Source organism: Balaenoptera musculus, chromosome 13 (genome assembly GCF_009873245.2).
Source record: "Balaenoptera musculus isolate JJ_BM4_2016_0621 chromosome 13, mBalMus1.pri.v3, whole genome shotgun sequence".
Taxonomy (NCBI): Eukaryota; Metazoa; Chordata; class Mammalia; order Artiodactyla; family Balaenopteridae; genus Balaenoptera; species Balaenoptera musculus.
In genome coordinates this window covers 61,118,845-61,142,708 of record NC_045797.1, presented here as the reverse complement: position 1 = coordinate 61,142,708, position 23,864 = coordinate 61,118,845, and the positions used below count along the sequence as shown (strand labels likewise).

At 39.5% G+C, this 23,864-nt stretch overlaps 1 protein-coding gene across 2 annotated transcripts in view; it reads left to right on the top strand.

Annotated features, from left to right (window-relative positions):
- CRIM1 (cysteine rich transmembrane BMP regulator 1) overlaps window positions 1-23,864 on the top strand; it is a 204,952-nt gene that overhangs the window by 45,949 nt on the left and 135,139 nt on the right. For both annotated transcript variants that reach the window (XM_036872288.1, XM_036872287.1), the window contains exon 2: window positions 2,488-2,661. In XM_036872288.1, coding sequence (XP_036728183.1) covers window positions 2,488-2,661 — 174 coding nt within the window. The remainder of the gene's footprint in view (window positions 1-2,487; window positions 2,662-23,864) is intronic.

The window sequence follows — 23,864 nt, the reverse complement described above, 5'->3', positions numbered from 1 at the left end:
TAAGGGGGTTCAAAGTTGGATAAGACCTGGCTCCTCCTGCATGTGAGGCCTCTTTGTCTAATGGGGAAGTTAGACTTGCATGAAACCATTATTAGAAAGGGTAAGAGGTGTGCACAGGTGTTTGTAGGAGCGTGGAGGATAGAGAGCTCAGAGTTGGAGAAGACTTCTCAAAGAGGTAACATTTGACTTGGGTCTTGAAAAATGAATAGGAGTTATCAGAGGAAGGCGAGAAGGAGGTGTTCCAGGCGATGATACTCTGTGAGCAAAGGCATGGGAGCATTTATTGAGGGTTTGTAGTGAGAATCTGTGTGCTTATTGGAGCATTAGGATGTGTGAGGGATTGGTGCACGATGAGTCTGTACAAGTAGGTACAAGCTGTACCATGAAGAACCTTGTATTATACAATAAGAAGTTCGGACTTTTTCTTGTTGGCAAGAGAGAACCAATGAGCAGGCTTGTCTTTTGAGGAAGATGATTCTGGTTGACAGTGTGGGAAATGGGATAGTGCAAGGAGACAGGTTAGAGGATGTTGCAGTGGTTCAGGAGAGTGATGTCTTCAGGGAGTTCCAGTTATGATGGAGGGAAGGGATGTTTATTGTGGAAAAAAAAATCTGCATCAGAATCCACTTGATTTGGTGATACATTAACTGCATATATTTACAAAGATAGCAATAAAGATTTCTTCTTGGAATATGGGGTGGGAAAGAGGAGAAATACAGTTTTTCAGTAGTTCAAATGTTACTTGAGTTTCTTACTGATTTTTAGGTTCCTAGGGTTGAACTAATTTTGAATTACAAATTTGAATATACGGTCAAAAGAATTTCTTTACGGTAAATTTTGCTGAACTGTATTAGGCTGGTGGTACTAATAACATGTCAACAATTAAATATAGAGATAAGAAATTGTTTACGTGAGCCATTTTGTCATGTGTTATAACCAAAGACTAAATTATCACCTACTTTACTGTGTTGAGTTGTTTCAGTATATTCTATTCTGGTTTTCCTTTGAAAGTAATTTAGTAATTTCACTGTTGTCTTGAAGATAGGAATGTCCCTTTGTGTGTATACATGTTATATACCTGTTATTTCTAAAGACCAGATACAGTCTAAATAGGAAAATAAATCTTAAAACAGATAACTTGTGTTTTTGTTTAAACTTCTAAAATTGTTTTACTAAGAGATGAAGCTTTGATCAAATAAGAGAGCCTGATCTTCTGAAATCAAAACACAGGAGATTTTCTATTCTCCCTTTTCAAATAATCACCCTGAAGCTCTTTATTTTGTAAATGATATCCTTCTAAAAACCCCTTGACAAGAAAATTATTTATTTCAGTGAGGGAGAACAGTCTTTTCCTGACTTAGGCAGTAAGTCAACGATGTCACCAGAAGGAAAAGTTAGCCTTATAAAAATTATAGCCATTTGTTTGCGCTGTCTTTTGTGAAAACACATTCTTAAGATGTCTTTATACCTGCCTTACTTTGAGCAACAAGTTTAAGTATCTTAAATTCAAGCACTTTTAAAAGATTCTCTCCAGATATGGTTATCAGAAACATGTTTACTATTTAATAGTCAGTACCCAGTTAAGGTGTGATAAAGTATCTATTAAAGATAATGTTAAGAGGGGGGAAAAACTCATAACATCACAGAGACTCAGAGAAATAGTCTGGTTTCCTACAAGAGGCATTTCAACTATGAGGAATATTATTAAGGATTGAGTCTTGCTGTGGTTCTGTCATGTTTGTTTCATTTGTCTGAACTGGTTCCCATGAAAGTTGGTTTTAAAATCTACTTGATTTCTTACAGTCAACTCCATTCCATGGCCCAGGACGCTGATATGGTCTCAGCCGTAGAATTTGACGACCTCAGCCTCTCACTAGGCTGTAGCCCTTAGTTTTGTTTGTTGTTGTTTCTGGCTTTGGTTGTGGGCAGTAATGGACATTAGCATTTGTACTGAAGTGCATTGGAGGGCATTTCCTCCGTTGTATCCCATTCCTGACTCCTTGGGTGGTGTCTGTTTACATTTATTAGCACTGCCTTGATATATGAAGTTGCAGAGCTGTTTTAAACCTGAAGCTGGTCTCTACCAGATGGGGTAAAAAATTTGGGGGTTTTTGGGAATAATTTTGTAGATTGACAGATGTAGTTTTATTGAACATGGGAAAATCCTGGAATCTTTGTTTAAAATGAAGAAATTTAAAGGAATCTCAATTGTTTCTGTAATAACACATCAGAGGAGTAGTGGTTTTTGATCAGAAACGTTTGTATATATAGCTAGTTAATGTTGACGTGTATGGCTATATTTCAGTCTTCTCATTTATTAGGAGGTTGGGTTTCATTCATTTGTAAAATTGCAGCCAAACTGCCTTTCGTAAATTGAGGTGTCAAAATCGGATGTTAATCTTGACATCCTCGCACATTTTTGCTTTCAGACAGGCCTTTGAATGAAGCTAACAAGCAAACATTATGTGGTTGTTAATTGTTTTACAGATGAGAACTGGGATGATGACCAACTGCTTGGTTTTGAACCATGCAATGAAAACCTTGTCTCTGGCTGCAATATAATCAATGGGAAATGTGAGTGTGACACCATTCGAACCTGTAACAATCCCTTTGAGTTTCCAAGGAAGGATATGTGCCTTTCAGCTTTAAAGAGGATTGAAGGTAAGTACGCATTTTCAGTCATAAGCGTTAGCATTGTGTAACTCTGAGCAGTGATGGTATTTGAGCTGGAAAGGGCAAAGACAAGCTTACAGAGATTGGTAGCTTTGATAATCTCAGACAAGATGCAGAGAGTTGACTAGGTACGGACGTGATGGCGTATGTGTGCCTGTGTGTCCACGCACGTGTGTGTTTCCTGAAAGCGGTGGAATGGTCATGCTGCGGTAGTACGGCCAGGGTAGTTTGTGCCAGCCTGCCTAGGTCATCTCTGCATAATGGATGATTTCACACGTGGCATGCTTGAGGTCAGCATCTGTTGTTACCATGTCCATTCCGCGTGATTTACCATAGGATGGTGCTCCATGAGGAGAGCGCTAATTAGAAATGCAGCTCATCTGGCAAGAACGTGCATCTCTTTAGAAGAGGTGGGAGATTTGTGCAGTGGCGATCGGAGGCTGAGACTGGCTGAAAATCATATAGGTGTGGATGGGTCATTGGGTGCTTCCCCTCTGGAATGAAGTCAGAAATCACATTAAAATAACAAGAAAATAACGTGGCCCATAACTTTTATACATTCATGCATAAAACCTAGAAAAGAAATTTAGGAATTGAAAATATCAAGTAATCAAGTAATTAGGAGTGGCATGCCCAGAGCTGAGTGCTGTGCCTCACCACCAGAATTAACAGAGGGTGTGGCATGGGCTTGAGTCTCAGCCCTGCCCCTGATCAGCATTGAACTCTTGCTGAGCCCCAGGTTCTGCTCAAGGAAAAAAGAAAACTGAACGAGACTTTAAGTATACCTTTTGTCTTTACAATGATGCTGCTCAAAGATGGAGAAGTTGGTAATATAGTTTGGAATACCCAGGATTTTCCAAGTCCAAAATCAAGATTATAAGGGCAGTAGAGCAAGGGCTGAAGTTTTTGAATTGTGTTAAGTTTCTCAGACATATTAAATGGCAGTAAAGAATGGGAAATGTGCAGTAGCCTCTAAAATAGCATTACTCTTTGTGTTTACCAATGCTGCTGAATCTTTAAAAGAGAGTACAATAGAAAACAACAGAAATAAAATTTTGGAAACACAGAGAGTCTTAGATAACATTTATTCTAGTCCTTGCATTTGAAAATTGAAAAACTCAGCTCTACACGGTGGATGACTGACAAGCCAAGTTCTAACCGTGTAAAGTCTTTTTTGAATCACATTATGCCATAGACAACACAGTTACCAAACTCGTTTTTATTGTCTTGCGGCTCTTTGCTCCCCTTGTCTTCACCCCCGTTGTCCGCTAAAAAAATAGTATATTTTGCCAACTTCAGCGTATAAACTTGCAGGGGTAGAGATGAAGCGGTCAAATGTCTATTAAATTAATTTAATTATTCATACAGATTTTATCATGTCATATAAAATAATACAGCAATTTAGAGTATTACTTTTTGCTGTTCTTACATTTCACAAAACTGTTTTAGTCCTATTTCAAATGCCTCACCGTCACTGTCATTGTCTTTGCTGGAGCTGATTTCCGTGTCATTTAACACTGTTTCCTGAGCACACCCTCTTTATTGCCATCTAAGTTGTTGGAGATGCAGCAGATTTTGAATCCAAGTTATCACAAGAAGTTTTGTTCCAAAACACGGTGTCTTTTCACATAAAACTAGGACAGTTACATTTTTAATTAGTGAGGTGTATATTTATGATCTTTACAGTGTGGAGATTGACTGCATTGATTTTTCAGGTGTTACTGAAAAGGCTGTTTACAAGATCCAGCACTTCCAATTCTGACATCATTCCCTCAGGAATAATTACTGTGGCTGATTAAATTTCTCTATGCCCCCCCTCCCCTTGTTTTTTTTAACAGATTCTGTCTGATGGCCTCTTTATAATCCGAAAGTAGGACTGGTTGAGGTCATTTAAGGTTTATGTATCTTCCACAAATCGTACTTGTTTTTTTTAAAATAAAGCACTCTGTAATATTTGAGGCCTTGTAAGAAATCAATATTGGGGGATTTCCCTTTCCTGTGAGATAATTTTGAAGAAAAAGCTCTACTTCTATTCAAGTATATATTGCAAATGAAAGAGTTAGTGATGGTATATCACTGTATATAATTAAATCATTAATAAACGCAATGAAGACTTGGGATGCTATAGGAATTTAGGGCCAAAAAAATGTGACCTGGCATTATATGATAAGGTATTGTGGAGGAGGAGGAGTCTGAACAATTTGGAATTTGGATGGTGATGGATTCCAGGAAGAAGAATGATATGGACAAAAGAATAAAATGTACAAGTGAGAGTTGCATGACTTACATGAAAGACACTTGGGAAATGAATCTAAAAGAGCAAGTTAATTTTTTTTTTGCCATGGCAATAAAAGTGCCAAATCCTAACCACAAGACCACCAGGGAACTCCTGTAAAAGAGCAAGTTTTTATGTTGATAGGTGATAGGAACTAAAGATGGGGAGGCAGGACAGGACCAGATGATGAAATGTCTTCCACATGGCTCAGGGAGGTTAGGCCTGGTGATAAGAGCTATCAGAAATCACTGTAGGTTTATGAGCCGACAGCAGCAGAGCGTGGAGAAATCAGTGTTAGGCAGATTGGGGTTGTGGGGCGTGGAAGGAATTTGCAGGTGGAGCTTCTGTTGGAGAGCTTGGTGGAGCTTGTTGGAGAGCTGTTTCCATTATTTAGATGTGGTGTCACAAGAGACTGGTCAAGGGGATGGCAGGGGAAAAGCAAGGAAGAGATGGAAACACGCCATTTTGATGGAAGAACGTGCAGTATCTGCTAACAGACAAGGGAGGGATGAAAATACAAAGATGATTCTGGGGTTCCTAACGTGAAAGAAGAATGATAGTACGAGTAACAGAAATGGGAAAACATCTCAAAAGGTGGAACTGAAAAATGAGGTGGTTGTTTTAGAGGGATTTAGGGTCAAGAGGCACTTTAAAAATATGGAAGATATTACAGCATGTTTGAATGACGACAAGAATGATCTAGTAAAAAGGGAGAAACTGATAATGTAAGAAAGGTGATGACTGCAGGAGCAAAGTCTTTGAGGAGGGAGAGGAGCAAAATTGTTCCTCTTTCTCAGAGATGTGTAAAACAAGGCCATCAGCTGACATTGAGGCGTAAGAAGGGGTGTGAAAAATTGGGGAGGGAGAGGAAATGGAAAATAGACATCTCAGAGAGAGGACGAGTGAATTAAGTAGGGAAATGTATTAGGGTCACCTGCTAGTGCTGATAGCTTACTTGAGGTTATAAATTTGAAGGGAGACCAGCCAGCACAGTTGTGCGCTTTTCCCCAGCTCTGGTGCATGCAGTGGAGGTGGAGAGGTGGCTTTAACCAGGGTTAGGATTTTTCCTGATGAGTCTGATACAAAGAGAAGGGCACTGAGATTGAGAGTTATGCAAGAGAGTGCTTATGGTGACTGGCCATGCCATTGCTGCTGGGAAGGATACAGCAGCAGTCAGTAGGGAAGGAACAGAGGCAGAAGTTCTGTAGATAAATGCAACACCTACATGTAGTTGGTACATCATGTGATTGCATGTGCTTTATGCAAACAAGATGTTAGTTTTTTAAGGGGAAGAGGAAGAATGATCTGAAATTAGTGATGAGAACAAAGAGGACCCCTACCCCACCCCCAGGATTTATGGCATGTGGGCGGTGAATCCGTCCCCACTTGAGAGGACTTCAGGGAACAGAGAGCAGTCAGGGAGGAGGACCCAGGTTTCCATTAGAGCACAAAGGTGAAGGCAACCATCTGGAGGGGAGAATGACAGCAAAGGGGATTTTGGTGATGACAATCCACGAGTTCTAGAAGGCACAGTAGAAGGATTCGGATGGGAGGGTTGTGCAGAGCATGGGTGATTTTGCAGAGCCAAGGAAGATTGAGTCCAGAGATGATGGATGTACCTGGTAAGTTTAGATTTAGTTCTTGAGGTTTGTTATGAGAAGGTGAATAGTTAGTTCTAGTTAAAAGCCTTCCTTTGAGGACTGCTCTCTGGGGCATTTTGTAATGTGAAGGTATGTATGCAGTTGGGGGTGGGGCAGAAGGACTAGTGTTCTTGCCAGAGCATAATGGGAAAATGTGGGTCCCCATTACTACGTTTTGTGAGCGAATTCTGAACATGAATTTTAAGCATAATTACAACAACATTTTTAGAATGTGTGGAAGTCATTGCAAAGCATTTCAATACCATATTTATAAATTTATGGAGAACAGTGGCAGTTTCAGGGTATTTAAAAAAAGTTCTTGTGTATTATACTTTTTTAAAAGGGAGGGTATTGGTCCTGGATTTTAATGAACACATCATCATAAAGTCAGTTTGTCACAAATTTAGAGGAAATAGGATACTGGATAAACAGGCGGCCATGCCTTTGTACGGAATAATTTGTCAGAATCATCTTTGTTTCTCTGAGGAAGAAGAGAAAGACTGATAAAGGGAATGAACTGCAAGTCATCCCACCTTGATCTTAACAAAGCTTTTAGTTTTATGCCATACTACCTATTTATCATCGGTTTGGTACATGCTGTACCGAGCTCCACAAAAGTTAAATTGATATACCATCAGTAGAGGGGACCACATTAACAAAAACAGTACCAGCCTCTGTGGCTGCCACAAGGGTTTTCTTGAGGGGCCTCTCTGGGCTTGGTAATGGTAGTTAAAGTTGATACGAAAGACTTCCATGATACAGTGAATAGGTTGGACTTTTAAGTTTGCATGTGACTACAGGTTGGGGTAAGTAGCTTTTGTTTTCTAAAAAAATTACTATAATTCAGAGTGGTGGTAATAAAGTCGAGAAGTAATCAGAAATATGAAATCATGCCAGATTCAGAGAAGGATGTAAAACACCCTAGAAAACATTCGTCTGTCGATCCATCCATCAGATATTCATTGAGTGCCAAACATGTACTAGTCACAGTTCCAGTTGCTGAGGATACAGCTTTCGTGGAGCTCACATTCAGAAGGGGAGGGGTGACAATAAACACAAAAGTGAGCAGGAAAGTATCACGGAGTATGATAAGAGCTATGAAGAGTAATCGTCAGGATGATATGATAGAGAATTACTGGGTTGACTGGGGAAGCTGTTTTAGATAAGGATGTCAGGGGAGTTTTCAATGAAGGAAGAGCATTTGACCTGAAATCTGACTGTAAGCAGGAGTCGAACTTGTGCTGATCTGAGGGGAGAGAAGTCCACGCAGAGGACACTGCAAGTGCGAAAGCTCTGAGTTGAGAGAGAGCTTGGTGTGTTGAAAGAATGTCAAGAAAAAGCAAGAAGGTCAGTGTGGCTGGAATGTCATGGGGGGTGAGGGGTGGGTAAGGGCCAGGTCACACAACGCCTTGTATTAGATAATGACGAGGTGTGTGGATTTTGTGATGAGTACATAGGAAAGCTGTTAAAGGATTGTGAACAAGGGTGTAATGTAATTTGGTATGTGTTCTAAAAAATGAGCATGGTAGAGAAGAGACTTGGGAGGAGGCTGGAAAGATGCAAGAATGGGAAATTGTCCACAGGTAGTGTTCAGGTAAGAGATAAGAGGGACTCAGACCTGAGAGCTGGAGATGGAGAGATGGGTGGGTTTGAGATGATTTGGAACTAGACTTGTTGATGACTTGTTGACTTGATGACTTGTTGTAGACTTGTAGACATGTGGGGGTGAGAGAAAGAGGAATCCAGGAGAACTCTTAGATTTGGGGTTTAAGCAAACTGTAGTGTTCTTTACTAGGAGCAAGAGCAGATTTAAGGAGGACTCAAGAGCTTTGTTTTGGATAAATTAAATTTGACACCGAAGTAGAGCTGTTTGTCATTTAAGGAATTTTTGATGTAATTAACTCATTAAGTAGCATTCATATATATAGCTTCATGATAAGTATACTGAGGGCTACAAAGACAGACATACATCCTTGAGGAAAAGTCAGCCCTTTCCACAAGGAGGTCTGACCTTGTTGGGAGATTCTAGAGAAAAATAAAATCAACCCAAATTCACACTGATCTATCACTAGGCAGAGTCTAGCCAAAGGGATATCTGTGTGGGATCCATAAAATATGTTCTTAAATATACTTGTTTGACATCACACATCACGTGGATTACTGGAATAGTTTGGGTGCTGTGGAACTTATTCCTGTTTGGAGCTATATGCAGTGAACATTTTGCAAAAGGAAGAAGACACTTGGGACTTAAGAAAGTCCTCCTTTGTTTTAGCTGAAAGCACTTAGAGGTAATGTTTAAAGTTTTCTAATTTCAGGCTGTATTTAATTATTTTTTCTCTATAAGATATTTTAGAGAAAAGATAGTCAAAAATTGTCATGAGGTATTTTATATCATTGTCTTATGTTGAGTGGACAAATAAGAAATAAGAACTGCTATACATTCATAAGAGGGGTAAAGGAAGGCTTTGTGGAGGAATTGGGAACCGAGTCCAACTCGGAGAAATGCATTGAGTGGTTCAACAGAAGGGAAAGGAGAATTGAAGAGCAGCATTGGAGATAGACAAGAGAGGATGGACAGAGGGAGCCAGATGGAAGGGATAAAGGTGGCAAGTCAGTGGGCTTTAGTGGCTGATTGACTTTGGAGGGTGAGGAAGAGGAAGACTCCCAAATTTGGGGGTGAGGGGTGATTGTCAAGATAGATGCTTGAGGGGCTTCCCTGGTGGCGCAGTGGTTGGGAATCCACCTGCTAATGCAGGGGACACGGGTTCGAGCCCTGGTCCGGGAAGATCCCACATAAATAAATAACTTAAAAAAAAAAAAATCAAGCTTTAAAAAAAAAAAAAAAGATAGATGCTTGGCAGGGGCATGATAGTCAGGCTATGTATAGTGGTGTCATATACTAGGATGTGGAATACAAGGAAAGCAGCCTTATGGGAGGCAGGATGAGCTGGATATTGAGTCTGTTTTGTTATGTTTGAAGTATCTGTGGCGAATCATGGGAAAAATGGGAGTTATGGGTCTGGAACTCAGAGATCTGGGCTGGAGATAAGGATTCATGAGTCATCCTCCCAGGGAGAGTATGGTGCTGTCAGTGACCTTGGAGTTTATAAGTGATGGGAGGAGTATGAGCACTTTTAGGAAGATTAATGTGACAGTAACGTGCTTAATGGAGGAAAAAGCGCCTAAAGTAAGTGTTAACACACCAAAATCAAGACGAAATGACCTGTGCAGCGACAGTGGTGCAGGAAGAGTCGAGTGCTCTGTTAGTATAGTGGAAGGAAGCCTCAGAACTGTTAACGTCAGCAGACTGAAAGTTAGCCTAAAACACAGCTGTTGGCACCCAACATAGTGGGATACATAAAACAATATATCATTTTAATTAACTGATCGGTTACTTCATTGACTTGTGCCCCCTTATTCAAGAAAGCCTTTACAAGTGTTTGAGTCTAGGAGGTCAGACCCACCTGAGATTAGAGCCATTCAGAGTAGGAGCGCTAAGATGATGAAATAATGGGATAGGAAGGTGAAGAGATAGCGTTGTAGTCGTAGACTCTTTGAGTCCAGAAGGATCCTTTCCTCAGCATTCTGTACAAGTGCCTTCTGAGGCTGCTCCTTTCATTTTAGAGCTGCTTTAATTCTTTATTCATTCATTCATTTGTTCACTCAGAAAGTATGTATCGAGCACATGCTATGAGTCACTGAACCTCAGATGCCACCAGTTTGACTTTGTTTTGCCTTTAACTGAAAGACCATTTTCTAAATTGCCTGAAAGGTCAGGTGCATAAATTGACTCACATTTTAGATCCACTGTGGAAATTGGCTTTTGATTTTTTTTTTAAAGGAATTCCTTTATTTTTATTATTTATATGTTTATTTTTGGCTGTGTTGGGTCTTCGTTTCTGTGCAAGGGCTTTCTCTAGTTGTGGCAAGCGGGGGCCACTCTTCATCGTGGTGCGCGGGCCTCACTATCGCGGCCTCTCTTGTTGCGGAGCACAGGCTCCAGACGCGCAGGCTCAGTAATTGTGGCTCACGGGCCCAGTTGCTCCGCGGCATGTGGGATCTTCCCAGACCAGGGCTCGAACCCGTGTCCCCTGCATTGGCAGGCAGATTCTCAACCACTGCGCCACCTGGGAAGCCCTTGATTTTTTTTTAAAGATATTTTATAAATGTCTTAAATGATATTTATAAGCATTTGTCCTATCTCGGAAACTTACATTGCATGATATGTATGCTTAAGCAGAAATTAAGGATTAGAAAGAATATGTTTATATGGGCTTTCATATCTGTATTTTTTCTGCTGCTTAAAGCAAAGGGAAGTTTGATTTTTACATTGTAAGATGTATCCTCTGAAGCTAAACTAATTATGACACAGACAAATGGCTTCTGTTTAGTAGACTTTTCTTTTAGTTTTTAAAAATCCAAATAGCAGTTGCTTCAGAGCCTTAAGTTTTATTAATTATTCTGTGCCCTAAATTTACTATTTCAGTCCTGCCTAAGGAAATGTTAACTATTACGTGAGCTTCTTACTCCATTTTTAGTTTTCTACATTGCACTTATTTTTTTCACACAAGTAAAGTGTAAGTGCTAAATGTTATTCTTGGTTGTTATCTTTCTCTTGGTCTGTAGCCTACAGTACAACCTGTGCTGTGTGGCCTAATCAGGTATTCTGGCTCTTAATGCCATCTGTAATGTTTGTCAGTAGACACACATTTAATTAGTATGTAGAAAGAATTACGATTCTCTCTGCTTTTATTCACAGAACTTTTTTACTTAAAAGTTTTTTGGTTTTTTCTGGGGGTGGGATGCTCACAGAAAAGTACCCCAAGAAAATATGATCAAAGAGAGCTGGGCATATTACTTAGTATCCAGTCCATCTTTGAGGTAGTGCAGCAGAATTCCCTCTTGACCCTCTCGCCACTGGAACAGTGCTGGATGGAGGCACTTTCATCTGTAGCAAGAAATCTGCTGCCATCCCATAATACAAGTACAGAGATGACAGGTACACCCAACTCTGTCCCATCCCGAATTCCCACATGGGGCTTGAGGTCCACGGTGAGCCCTGGGTATCACGCACAGGAAATCGCATAGGTTTCTTAAAGTTGAGAGAGCTTGACCGTCATACAGAGATTTTGATTTACCGGGACTGGACCAGGATGGGCGAGTCTGCATTTCCAGCCAACCCTCAGGAGGAGCTGTTACGGCTGGTTTTTCACCACACTTTGAGTAGCAAAGTCATAGAGGGTTTATGTGAATCTGCCTCCCTGGATTTGCTGTACTGCTGTGAGAGAACATCTTGTCTTTAAGTAATCATTGGACTTACTTTCTAATACATTTTTGTTTTTAAAAACGGAGCCTATGTATAAATTGCTTTACTTCAAATATTAAAACATAGTAATGGTTTTATTATATGACTTTAAAAACTTTTTTCCAAGTAAATATTAAAAAGAAATTAAAACCCCACTGAGGCATTTCATACTGCATGTGTGAGATCACATGGTGAGGAACAAACAAATTCCCAAACTTTGGATGCTGGGGAAATTGTTTTGTTTTTAGTAGAGATGATTCTCTATATAACTTTACCTTTTTGACCTTTGCTAAACTTTAGAAATATGTCTAAGACCTTATATCTATGAATTTTTTTTAGTTATATTTATCTGCATGGTATTAAATATCACTATCCCCAAATCTTTCATAATATAGTATTGACTATAGTAAAAATGATCCAGTGTAATCATTCATTCACAGGCTTAGACATACTGAGAGTCAAATTAAATGTTCTCTCAAAATATAACTGCTGTGTACTGTAAGATTATGATACAGCAGCATTAAATTTATACAGTCCTTACAAATTATCAGTACTGTAATTATTCCATTGGAGGGCGGATAGAAACAGAGATAGGTGTTGTACATTTTACAAGGTTTATGAAGTTCAGGGAACTTTGGGAAGCACTTGGCCCTTCAAAACTGCTGTTACATAATCCTTGATAATAAAATATATGTACTGAACTACCAAAAAAAAAAAAAAAAAAGAGAGAGAATCTCTCAAACTCTGATTCTTACTTATTTTGAAGCCAGGCATTCTGTGTTGCAGGGACTGTGCCTTCTCTGCTTCCAGACATTCATATGCACCGATTCACAATTCTTAAGTTAGTCATTTACTTCATTAAAATTACTCATCACAGATTCTATTTTTCTTAGGCTAGGTACATCTGAAATCAATGTTATGCTTGTGAATATATTGCTTTAGATTATCTAATTTAAAAATATATTTTTGAGGAATTAAGTTAACATTGCTTACCAAGTTTAGAAACACTAACCCTTCCCTTAACCAAATAAAAAACACATTTAACCTTACCTTCACCTCCTTACCATCAAGGTTCCCCTGATTTTGATTTTTGCTTTAGCTGGCCAAGTGCCATTAAGGTCCTTGTTTAATTAAGGCAGTAAGGCTTTTATGCAACTTTACATCTGTATTGCTGTTACCCTCTATAAAAAGTCATAAGTTGATAATGTGATTATCTTTCCTTGTTTGGTTCATATATGTAAAATGATTTTGAAATCTAAATACACGTGTTTCACTTTAAATTCCAGCAGCATCCCGGGGAAAGTGTAGACAAAGTTATTTATTTTCATAAGTATTTTATTTACGTTGACAACCAAGTCAGTATTTTAGAGTTTTATGTTTTGGGTACAAATTGTTATTTTGATGTCTTGATAACTGGTACAGAGGAAAAAAAAAAAAAACCAAAACATCTACCAAGAGGCGGAAACCAGTTTCGAGTATCTGGGAAATCAAAACAGGAAACTCGGGGAACTTGCATAAGCCCAGTTGGAGAGGAGCAGTTGACTGAATAATTATATAATTATACCTGCATTTTAACTGTTGGAAGTCATGCAGTGACCTTCTGGTAGTTGTGATTTCTTGTGCCTAGCAGGAAAAAAAGTCATGATTAAATTTGTTATATCCTTGTGCTAAGATAGGAGTGTGTGTGTGTGTGTGTGTGTGTTTTAGAGGGGCATTTCATTCAATCATTTTGGGGTTACAATAAATGGTGTAAAATTTTTTTTCAATCTGACCCTTAGAGGATGCTTGCTGTACAGTTACAGGTAAATTGGCAGTACTACTTTGTTCTGTTTATTGATGTCCTTCCCCTTTGTTTGCTTTAGCTCTTTATCTGTACTTTCAGCCATCTCTTCTGTCCCAAGCTGTGTGTAGCTCAACCATCTGTCTGTCCTCTTCCTATACCTTCTCCCAGGTTAGTGACAGGAGTACCAGAAATTGTAGGTGAACAGTTTTTGCTACAAGTGTATGCTTGTTTCAAGATTAAATACCATATGCTTAGTAATACTGTTTTAAAAAACACACTCACTGTTAAAAGGCCAAAAAACAACCTGACACCTTTAGCCAGAGAAATGGTATTCTTTGGGGACCATGCTGAAAACTGTATTTCCACCTACCAGGGATGCTTAAGAAACATTCATCTAAAGCTGGCCTTTAGCAGGTTAACGTTTTAGCTTCTGGGTAGCGCTGAGTAGTCCCTTGCGAATTTGTGGTTTCTGACTTGGCTGTAGGTGACCTCTCAGTTATTCCCAGGGCTTGGCGTGTGCTCTATCACACAGAGCTGCTGAGTTGCTGCTTTGCCCAGCTGTGTCTGTCTAAATGCTGGCCCCCACAAAGGCTTTTCCTGACATGAGCAAAGGGTCTGGAATCCCAGCCCAGGAGGCCTTCTGAGCTGCTGCAAAGGGAGCCGAGTGGGGACCACTTCCCAGAGCACGGCCTCTCTGAGAGGAGTTACAGCTGCCCCTTCTGTGTCCTCCGGCCTCAGGCCAGCTGTCTCCATCAGAGTCGCAGAGGGTGTGGACCATCAGGAGTTGTCATTCCCAAACTCAAGCCATTAAAACCTCATTAATTAGTGTAATCAGTATTCCCGTACCATAACCTGGGGTTTTGGATAACTCAGGCAAGCTTGGTGGATTGTATTTGTTCTGCTTATGCAAAAAAAAAAAAAAAAAAAAAAGTCTGTTCAGAGGGAAGTTCAAGAAAGAGTTTGGGAGCATGATCGCTTTAGCAGGAATTTGCATTGCGTCAAAAAGTGGTCATTTCAGATGTTCTGATAATTTTATCAGTATAGGTAAGGATTCTCTGGTAGGTAGTGTGTTTTTTCCATTTCCCAGCCTTGCCAGTATTTACCTAGTACCTTGATTAAGAGATCCTCCAGGAAAAAGCAACAACAATAAAAAAAACATTTTTGAATAAAGAGGGTTTTAATTTTTAAAAAAACATGAAAATCTTTATTAATGGAAGGAGACAGCCATGAATGCATATAATCACGCATAAAGATATACCTCTAGGCAAAGCTACAATTTCCTCCACTTCTTCCTGTAGGCTAACAGAGCTAATTTAGGAGAAAATGGTGAAGACTGCCAAATTTGTCTTTTCTCCCCTAAGCCCACCGCATTCTGTTCTTTCAGGTTTTTCCCACCTCAAAAGCCCAGCATCCTTTCTCTCTTTACCACCAGCACCAGTAATCTAGGAAGATGTTTAAATACTTACCTCTTATTGATCGATTACACTCTAGAATGTTGCTTCATCCAGCATTCGCATTATAATCCTTGCTAATTGTGAAATTCCTATCGAAGGAATTCAGCCCAGAAGGAGGAGAACTCTTTAGCATGGAGCAAGAATCCCTAAAGTTAATCCTGCCCCTTCCTGACTGTGTCCTGCACACCTGGGGAGCATGGACCTGGGTCCAGCCCAGCTGTACCAGGGCATTCAAGGCGACATGGAAAGGATGTCGCCTCTAGTGGGAGAGATGAGATGGGCACACAGGCAGTTGTAATAAGGGCAGATTGGCCATTCCTGGTCTGAATCGTGTTGTACATGGTTGGCATTCTAGAAGATACTGATAAAAAATAAATCAAAGCTTAATCAGTTTACAAGCTATTTTGTGATTTATAGAACTACTATATTTACTTCCAGAGCTGGTGCTATATCTTCTTTGTGAAATGTTTACTTTCTCAGGAAAGTTATTTAAGAGCACTAAAATTCAATATTTGGGGTTTTTTAAAATTAGAAATGCTCTAATAAAAGGAAAAGTTGACTCATTCCTTAGTTCATATTGACCACTAAGATATTGTTCTGAGCATTTGAATAATTTATTTTGAAACTTATGAGACCATTCTTCTAATGGTGCATAGTCTCTAAGATAAGGATAGTGGATTCACATTGGTTGTTGAAACATCTAAAGCTGGGGATACACCTTTTATAGGGTGCCTTCCTGCTTTTGATTTTCGGTCTCTGTTTCTAAGTGTTCTTTGCATCAGGAGGAAGTAACAGTATAAGTAGTGCCTGTAAAGTTGGAAGAGGGAAGGAATTAACATGTAATGGATTAATATTTGTGTGAGTTTTTCAGAGACTGGAATGTTCCTTTAAATTGTGGATGTGTTTTTCATTTCTGGCTGATAACTTCCTGGTTTTCCTACACTTCATTATTCTTTTCTCTGCTGCTGGGATTCTTTTTTTTTTTTTAATTTCCCGAAAAGCAAGTAAAGTGCTTTCTCCTTATCAGTAGCCTTTCTTTTCCTGTTGCAATAACAAAAGAACAATACAGGAATTTAATAATGTTAAAAAATTGATACCCCTTTTTCTGAATATATCCGTGTATTTGTCTATAGATAAAATCCAGGTTTTATAGACATAGAGAAAAGCTGCGTGTCGGTAAAATGAGCTCATATTTTATCGTGTCCTTCTTATGTTTTTTTCCTTTTACCCAGTTTGGAAAATGAAATAAGGGATTTTTTTTCCTCATCAAAATCTGTTCCCATGGTCTGTTGTTAAGAGTCACAAAGTCCTGAAAGTTAGAAAGATAGGTAAGACCAGTTGTTGTTCCCTTAATAGAAGGGCGTTTCAAAGGTGTCTGGAAAACATTCTGATCTTGTTTATGTATTTAATTATATAAAAGACTGTTATTTACTCTCTTTGCTGTTTTGGCAAAAATAAAGTCCAGTCTGCTTCACAGAGCTTTTATAAATATCAGGGGTGTGTTTTTGCAACAGTGGACATGAAAGGAAGCTTGTTTCAGTGTTTTGATGCAGTTTGAGTTCATGGCAGAGGTGCATTTAAAGTGGCTTCCTCAAGTATCCTTGAAACCACATTGAGCAAGGGCACTGGTGACCTGTCCCATGGTGGTCCTGCTATGGCCTCAGAGGACCTGGCTGGCTTACTTCTAAAGCATGAGACAAAATCTAACAATCTCAATTGTTTCTGACCCAGATCTGGGCAATTAGTGAGGTTTTTAAACTTTCTAAATACCTTACCTATAATATATAAAGTGATATTTATCTCTATGGCAGTAAAAGGAAAATATAATATGATCCTATTTATATGTTCCCGGTGCCTTTTGGTGTTCGGGTTGCTAATCACAGTGGAACCTTCTGAGTGTTTTCTAATTGAGAGCCAACTTATTTTTTTTCCATCAGGAATTTTTCAGACAAATTAGGCTGTGGTGTCACATCTCAGTGTGACATGGAACTCCCCAAAATTTTATGTGTTCTTTCATGCCTCCTGGCCTGACTTTGTGTCTACCTAAATTCAGGCTGTATTATAGTGTTTTCCTTGAGGGTCTTTTAGATATATCAATAACTAAGCTGACATCTTTAATTCAGAGAGTATATCCCATATGGATCTATAATAGTGTGTTTATGTGCATAGGAAACATGTTTTTTCTATAAAAAAAATTATACATGTCACATGTGCATTTGTGTATTTTCTGTGCCAGAAAGTGCGATCTATACACATATGTCCCATGTGCATATATGAATCTATAGCTAGATGTATGTAAGCACATGTACACACATGGTGGCATAATAGTTAATACATGGAAATAAATGCAACCATAGGATTATTTTTTATCTTACCTGATATGTATATGTCTGTATTTACTTATATGTTATTAAATATGACAGTGCTGATAATGGTGTTACCTTCTCTCATTAAGAGTTTTCTGAAAATTTTGCTCATCTATTAGTCGTAGAATCTAAGCCCCAGCTCTACATTCCAACAGTTTTTCTTAAGAATTGGTGTAATATTATGCACTTTGTGAATAGCTTATAGAGGACAAGGCAAGAGTCTTCAAATAAATATTATTCAAACTCCTTCCACTTTCATTTCCCTTATCACCATAACAACCACACCCAACTTTGCTATTAAACCGTGTTGTCTATCTGCTTCCCACACGCTAGTGAAGCTGACCCTTTGAACAGCAAAGGAAATATGAGAGATAACGTTGAAAATTGTCTTCCTTCTGTTGACATTTCGAGAGCAACAAGTCAGAAAGCTTGTCTCCCTCTGGGTAGACAAGAGGCTACGGGTCATGATTAGATGGTATGTCCATTAGTAACCATGATGACTCCCAACAGAATTATTTAAAACATTCCAGTGAATAACTCAGAATTCTGGTAAACAAAAAGGGAGTGGTTGTTAACTGACAAACTGTTTCAATTTTCTATATATGGGAAGGAGACTACTAGGGAAGAAGGTAAAGATCAACAGAAAATAGAAGTCTCCACATTTCCGAGGTTAGGTGATTCTGGATCACCCCAAGTGAAATAGTGTTTCTCAGGAGCCTCCACATATGGCCGTTCAGAGCTCTGCAGTGGGAGTTCTTTGCTGTGTTTTACTGCTCTATTGATTGATGTGAGACCTCTATACCATCTTTGCCACATCTTATAGTTGTATCACTGCTCGGTTCAGAGAGATTTTAATTAAATCACATACTGAGTTGATGCTTCATGGTTTTGAGTTACTCGTCTATTCCTCAATCATATTAACCTTTCCATCAAGATTTTTGCCAGCTCTTAAAGATTCCTTTCTTTCAGATATGTTTTGAAGACTTTGACTGATATGAGTGATATAACCAAATGGGGTGGCCCATTTGATAAACGTTTTCTGAACATAATGAAACATGGTTGATTTTGTTGTATTTCCCATGGGCTGAGGTACTGTTTTCTATTACCAGAAAACACATTTGAAGTCTTTATCAAATCTGATGTTAAGTACTTCCTAAGAAGAGAAATAAAGTGATTCTATCTTGCATTTATTTACTGTTATCTGTAGCATCAGAAATAAATGAATGTCCCCAGAAAAAAGTGTTATGAAACTACAGCACATAGACATATTGAGGGATTGGGAGGTAGTAACTGTGAAATGGGCTTAAAAATGACTTTATTCACTTAGTGGCATTTTGGAAAAACTTAAGCAGTCAGGGAAATGAGCCAATCTGTATTAATAGAGAGCACTAGAAATTTAAGTAAATCGTGTTTGAAAGCGATACCAGGATTTCCCTTGAATGCTTCTGAATACATTCTGCTCGTTTAATGTCAGTTAAACGTGTGTCACTGGCATGTAGAAACTGAGAGGGCCACAAAAATATCCACTTCGGGCTTTAAAATATTGAAGTCCTTTAATGTTCTTTTGACCTTCAGTTAAAGGACATAGTCACACAGCAGAGGAAATGCCTCACATTCTAGCATCTGGGTTTGTTTCTTTATACTTTTTTGGCACAGTTACAACAGTAGAGCTTTTCTTTCCTTAAATTTTTTTCACAGTACAGTCAACACAGGCTTCTCACACAAGCGGGAAAGGACAGTTGTGAGGCCAAAAGCAATGTTTCTGCTCTGCCCTCCGTGGCAGGGCCTCATTGAATGGCTTGTTGTTTCACAGGGAGCCTAGAACCGGAAAACAAACAAACAGAATCCCACACAAATACAAATTTTGTATAAAGTTAGGTACCTCCACATGTGCACATAAACATATGTATACATACTCAAGACTTCATATTAGCAGTCAGTGTTCTTTTTTTTGAGCTTCTTGAGTCGTTGCCACTGTTCGAAGTATTTCATCTGTATATGGTTTGAGGATCTGCATCTGGATTTTTAGCTGCTTGAAGCTGTTTCTTTCAGCAGTTTCTCCGGTAGCTTGAGAAGAGAACCTAGTTTAATTAAAATTCTTATAAAGTGTGTGTATGTTGACATGGGTGCTTTATTTCAGCTCTGTTAGTACTCTTCAGCCATGTGTATCATTAATCACTAAGGAAAGGTCACTTAAAACTTTAAGGAATGAAGCAATGGCATCTGATTTCCCATTGATTTAAATACTCATATCAAAACAGTAAGCTGTGAACATCTTCATATTTTCATGTTTTCTCAGCTTTACATCCAATAAGCTTCTGTGTGTGTGAGCTTTCCTTGAGATCTTGAATAATATGAAGCAGCATCCCCTAGGTGTTCTTTTTTTCATAGGAGTTGAGTTTGGTAACATGTCTTTCTTTACAGTGGTCACCTTAGCCACTCACTGCTGAAGACCCTCTGGCTTTGGCATCGCCAGTGCTTGTGGGCCATTTGTGTAGTTCTGAGATGGAAAAGTTAGGAAGCAGTACTAGTATGCAGAGATGTTAACAGACTTAAAATTAAAAGTAGCCTTACTTATACTCCAATAAAGATGTTAAAAAAAAAAAGTAGCTTTAAAAGTAGTTTTCAAAGCCGTCTGACTCACAAAAGCTTGTTTTGTCTGAAGTTTATGTATTGAATATATTTATCCTATAAACTCAAGTTGAAGGGGATAGTCATCTGCCCTTAGCAGATGCCTCTGTAGTTTCCCCTGATTTATTCATTCATGCATTCATTTTACGAATATTTGTGGAGCACTCGCTCTGTGTCAGACATTGTGGTAGATAGAGAGTGAACAAGACAGACAAGGTCCCAGTAACACCGAGCTTCCAGTCTTATGGGGAAAATAAATAAAAGCCATAAACAAAAGTATAATAAGTGCGGTTGGATAACAGAATGCCGAGACCAAGATAGGACAGCTTGAGAAAAGTCTCTGAAGAGATGATGTTTAAGTGGTACCGAAAGTTAAGAAGGAAGTAGCTGTGCGAGGAGCCTAGGGAAGAACATTCTAGGCAGAGTGAACCCATACCCAGCAAGCCCAGTGAAGGAACGAGCTCTGTGTGCTGGGGGATGAAAGGTTTAGGGGCTGAAGTGTAGCGAGTGGGGTGGGGAAAGCGGCAGGAGAGGAAGTGGAAGATTAGGGAGGGACTAAATCACAGAGACTCTAAGATAAGGAGTTTGGATTTTACTCTAAGTGTGATCAGAAGCCATTAAAGGGTTTTGAGCTTCAGGTGGAGATTGATAGGATGCCCTTTTTAAGAAGGTGAACTCTGGTTGCTCTGAGGAAAGTGTCTTGTAGCAGCAGGAGGTAGGTGGAACCAGGGGGCTGGGGAGGGCACTGAGGGAGAGCCCAGAGGGTGCTTCGTGGCCAGGTGGGGTGTTGGCAGAGGAGGTGGAGAGAAGGGAGTGGATTCTGTGTGTCATTTAGAGGTACAGTTAAAAAGTCTCAAAGTGATTGGATTTGAGGGTCAGGTTAAGAGGTGGACTCCAGACTGACCCCACACTGCTGGCTTCAACAGTTGGTGCCGTTTCCTGAGGTGGGGAAGACTGGGCAACAGCTAGGTGGAGTCAAAGTTACCCTTTGAAATGCAACAAATACACCAAAGTAGGGGTGATTTTGAGTCCTTCTCTTCATATAGTGATGGTGTTTGGAAATTAAGTCATTAACGTGTATCACTGTCTGCAACACAAGAGGAAAATTCTAAGACTCCATCTTGGTTGTGGTTCCTCAGCTTGGTCTTCTGCTGACTATCTAATCCTCTGGCTCTGCCATAGGCACTGTTCCTCTCTGATCTTTGGTGAATGCTTCTATTTCTTCCCCAGGAGTGTCAGTACAACCCACACCCCAGTTTGCTTAGCTTCTCTTTAAAATTGTTCACAGATTCTTTCTGTACGTTTCTGACAACATGCATCTCCTGTCTCAGGCATGATTTATCTGACACTAGGATCCCAGAGGGAACCAAGGCCACCTAGGGAAATGCAAGTGCATGTGTGTTCCTTTTCATGCACGCTCGTGAGCTCAGGAGGAGGCCCCATGCTGTTTAAACCATTCTCCCAATCCCCTAGCCGAGGACCTGTGTTTGAATGTGGTAGGACCTTGTTATACTTTCTTAGGCTGTGTACTTATACCACATTTTGCTCTCCTGCATGCCTGCCCATATCCCCTGAAGGCAGAGACAGTGCTTGGCACCTAGAGGGTAATTAATAAATGTCTGATGATTCTGAAAAAATGGATGAAAACTAAATTATAAAAGATCACTCATGACATACTTTTAAAAGTTAGACTTTATCTTATAGCCATTGTGGATCCATTGCAGGCTTATAAGGAGAGGGGTTAAGAATAGAAAGTTAATAAAGAGATAGTAGAAACAGGTTGGTTGTCAGAAAGTATCCTCAAGTATAAAAGATATTCAGAATTTGGAAAAATTCAGGGTCATGATCATGAATATAAATTGCCATTGACCTGATAAGGAGAGAAGGATGTGATTACTAGGGATTTCCAGGTGATAGAAAAGAGGACACCGACTCATACTGTAATACTCTATTTATCCTTTGAAAGGAAGAGACATAATAGGTTTAGTATTTTTTGACCTGTCACTTGATTTTACTTATGCCTAATTTCATTTAAGCTTACCCTTTTGGCCCTAGTCACATTTCTTTTCGGTATTATTGCTGCCAATTTTTTCAAATACAAAGGCAAAATCATACTTGCTGTGTGTAGTTGGAAGAAACCCTGGCACAGATCCTCCAGAAACCAAAGAGAGAAATTATTAGCAATATCCAAACCAGTAGCTGACTGGCTCAGATTCTTCCTCCCATGACCATTCCTGATTAATGGGAGAATCTGTTCTGTAGCTGAAAATCCTCTTTCCTGAGCCCAGTCTGTCCTGGCTTCAGAGCGTGGCCAGCTGCACAGCGAAAGTCATTGCCAGGGCTCTGTTTCTGATTCCACCTTCAGCATGTCAGACATTGGTGGGCGGGTTAGGGAGCAGAGAGGTAGGAAGAGAATCCAAATCAATTTAGACATTTCAGCTGATAACAAAGACACAACAGCCTCTAATCAGAATCCCTTCACTCACATTGGACACTGTGTCCCCTGCAGAAGCATATCATTCTCCTCAATGTAGATGTTGTAATTCCTTTATTCTTTTGTTCTTGACTCCTATCCAGGCCACTTAGCTCCTGTGTCTACAGTGATTAATTTGCTCTGTAACTTTTCCTGACAGCCTTTTCCTCACCCCTCTTCTTTCTTCCCTTATCATCTCTTCCTCCATACTTCTAATTTGTTTCTCTTCTGTCTACCTCTATCATTGCATTTCCGCTATTACACTGAAATAGCCTTGTATGTCGGCCTATTTCCAGCAATATTAATGCACCTCATTTTTTTTTTTTTTTTTGCTAACCTAAAATATTTACCCATTTAACAAAGTTAATGCAGTTTATGGAAGAATTGGTAGCCTGAAATAATAAAATTCTATTATAGCAGATCATATATTTAATTTACCTTTCTCTCTTGTTTTCCTTATTCTGGATTCCATCTATTTTATTTCAGGGGTCTGTTATTTAGGTGGTTGGAGTTTGGGATCCTTCCAGGGTCTTCAAAGGTAAACAGTCTCCACTGCATCTATGATATCTTAAAAACAGTAATAGGAAGACCCAGAATAAATTTGTCACAAATTCTTACCAAAGAAGATTTTACTGCAGTGAACATTCACATACACAACAGTAAATAACATGTAGCCCTAGCTCAGATACTTCCAGTTTTCTTGGGGAGGCAGGCATGAAAACAATTCACTAGAATAGAAAGTGGAATGAAGTAAGTATTTTCATAGTTTGGAGGTACAGGAAAAAGTCTACTAGGGTGCTGAGTGATACTCTGACTGGGAAAGTCAGGGATAAGATTCCTTCCCAGAGAAGGTAGCATTTTATTTGAACCTTGAAGAATGGACGGGATTCAATAGATGGAGAAGGACAAAGGGCCCTCCAGACCCAGGAGGTGGGGTGGGAATGGAGAAGCACCCACGTGTGCAGGGGCAACGCGGATCTTCCCGTGGGGCTCGCGGTGGCCGGCGCATTGCTGTGAGTGAGTACCAAACAGTGATGAAAGGAACAGGAGTAGGTTAGAATTGTCGCCAGAAGGTAATATAAGATCTAAAAGAAGAGTGGTTTCTACTTTCTGAATTTTAGAAATTTAAGCATGCTTATAAACAGAAGGGAGGGAGAAATTCAAGGCACAAAACAAGAGTGCAAGGCCCCAGATGGCACAACAGACTTTAAGTACTGATGTTTAGACTTTCCACGCGTTGGCTCCTGTTCTGCCGTGTCCAGGC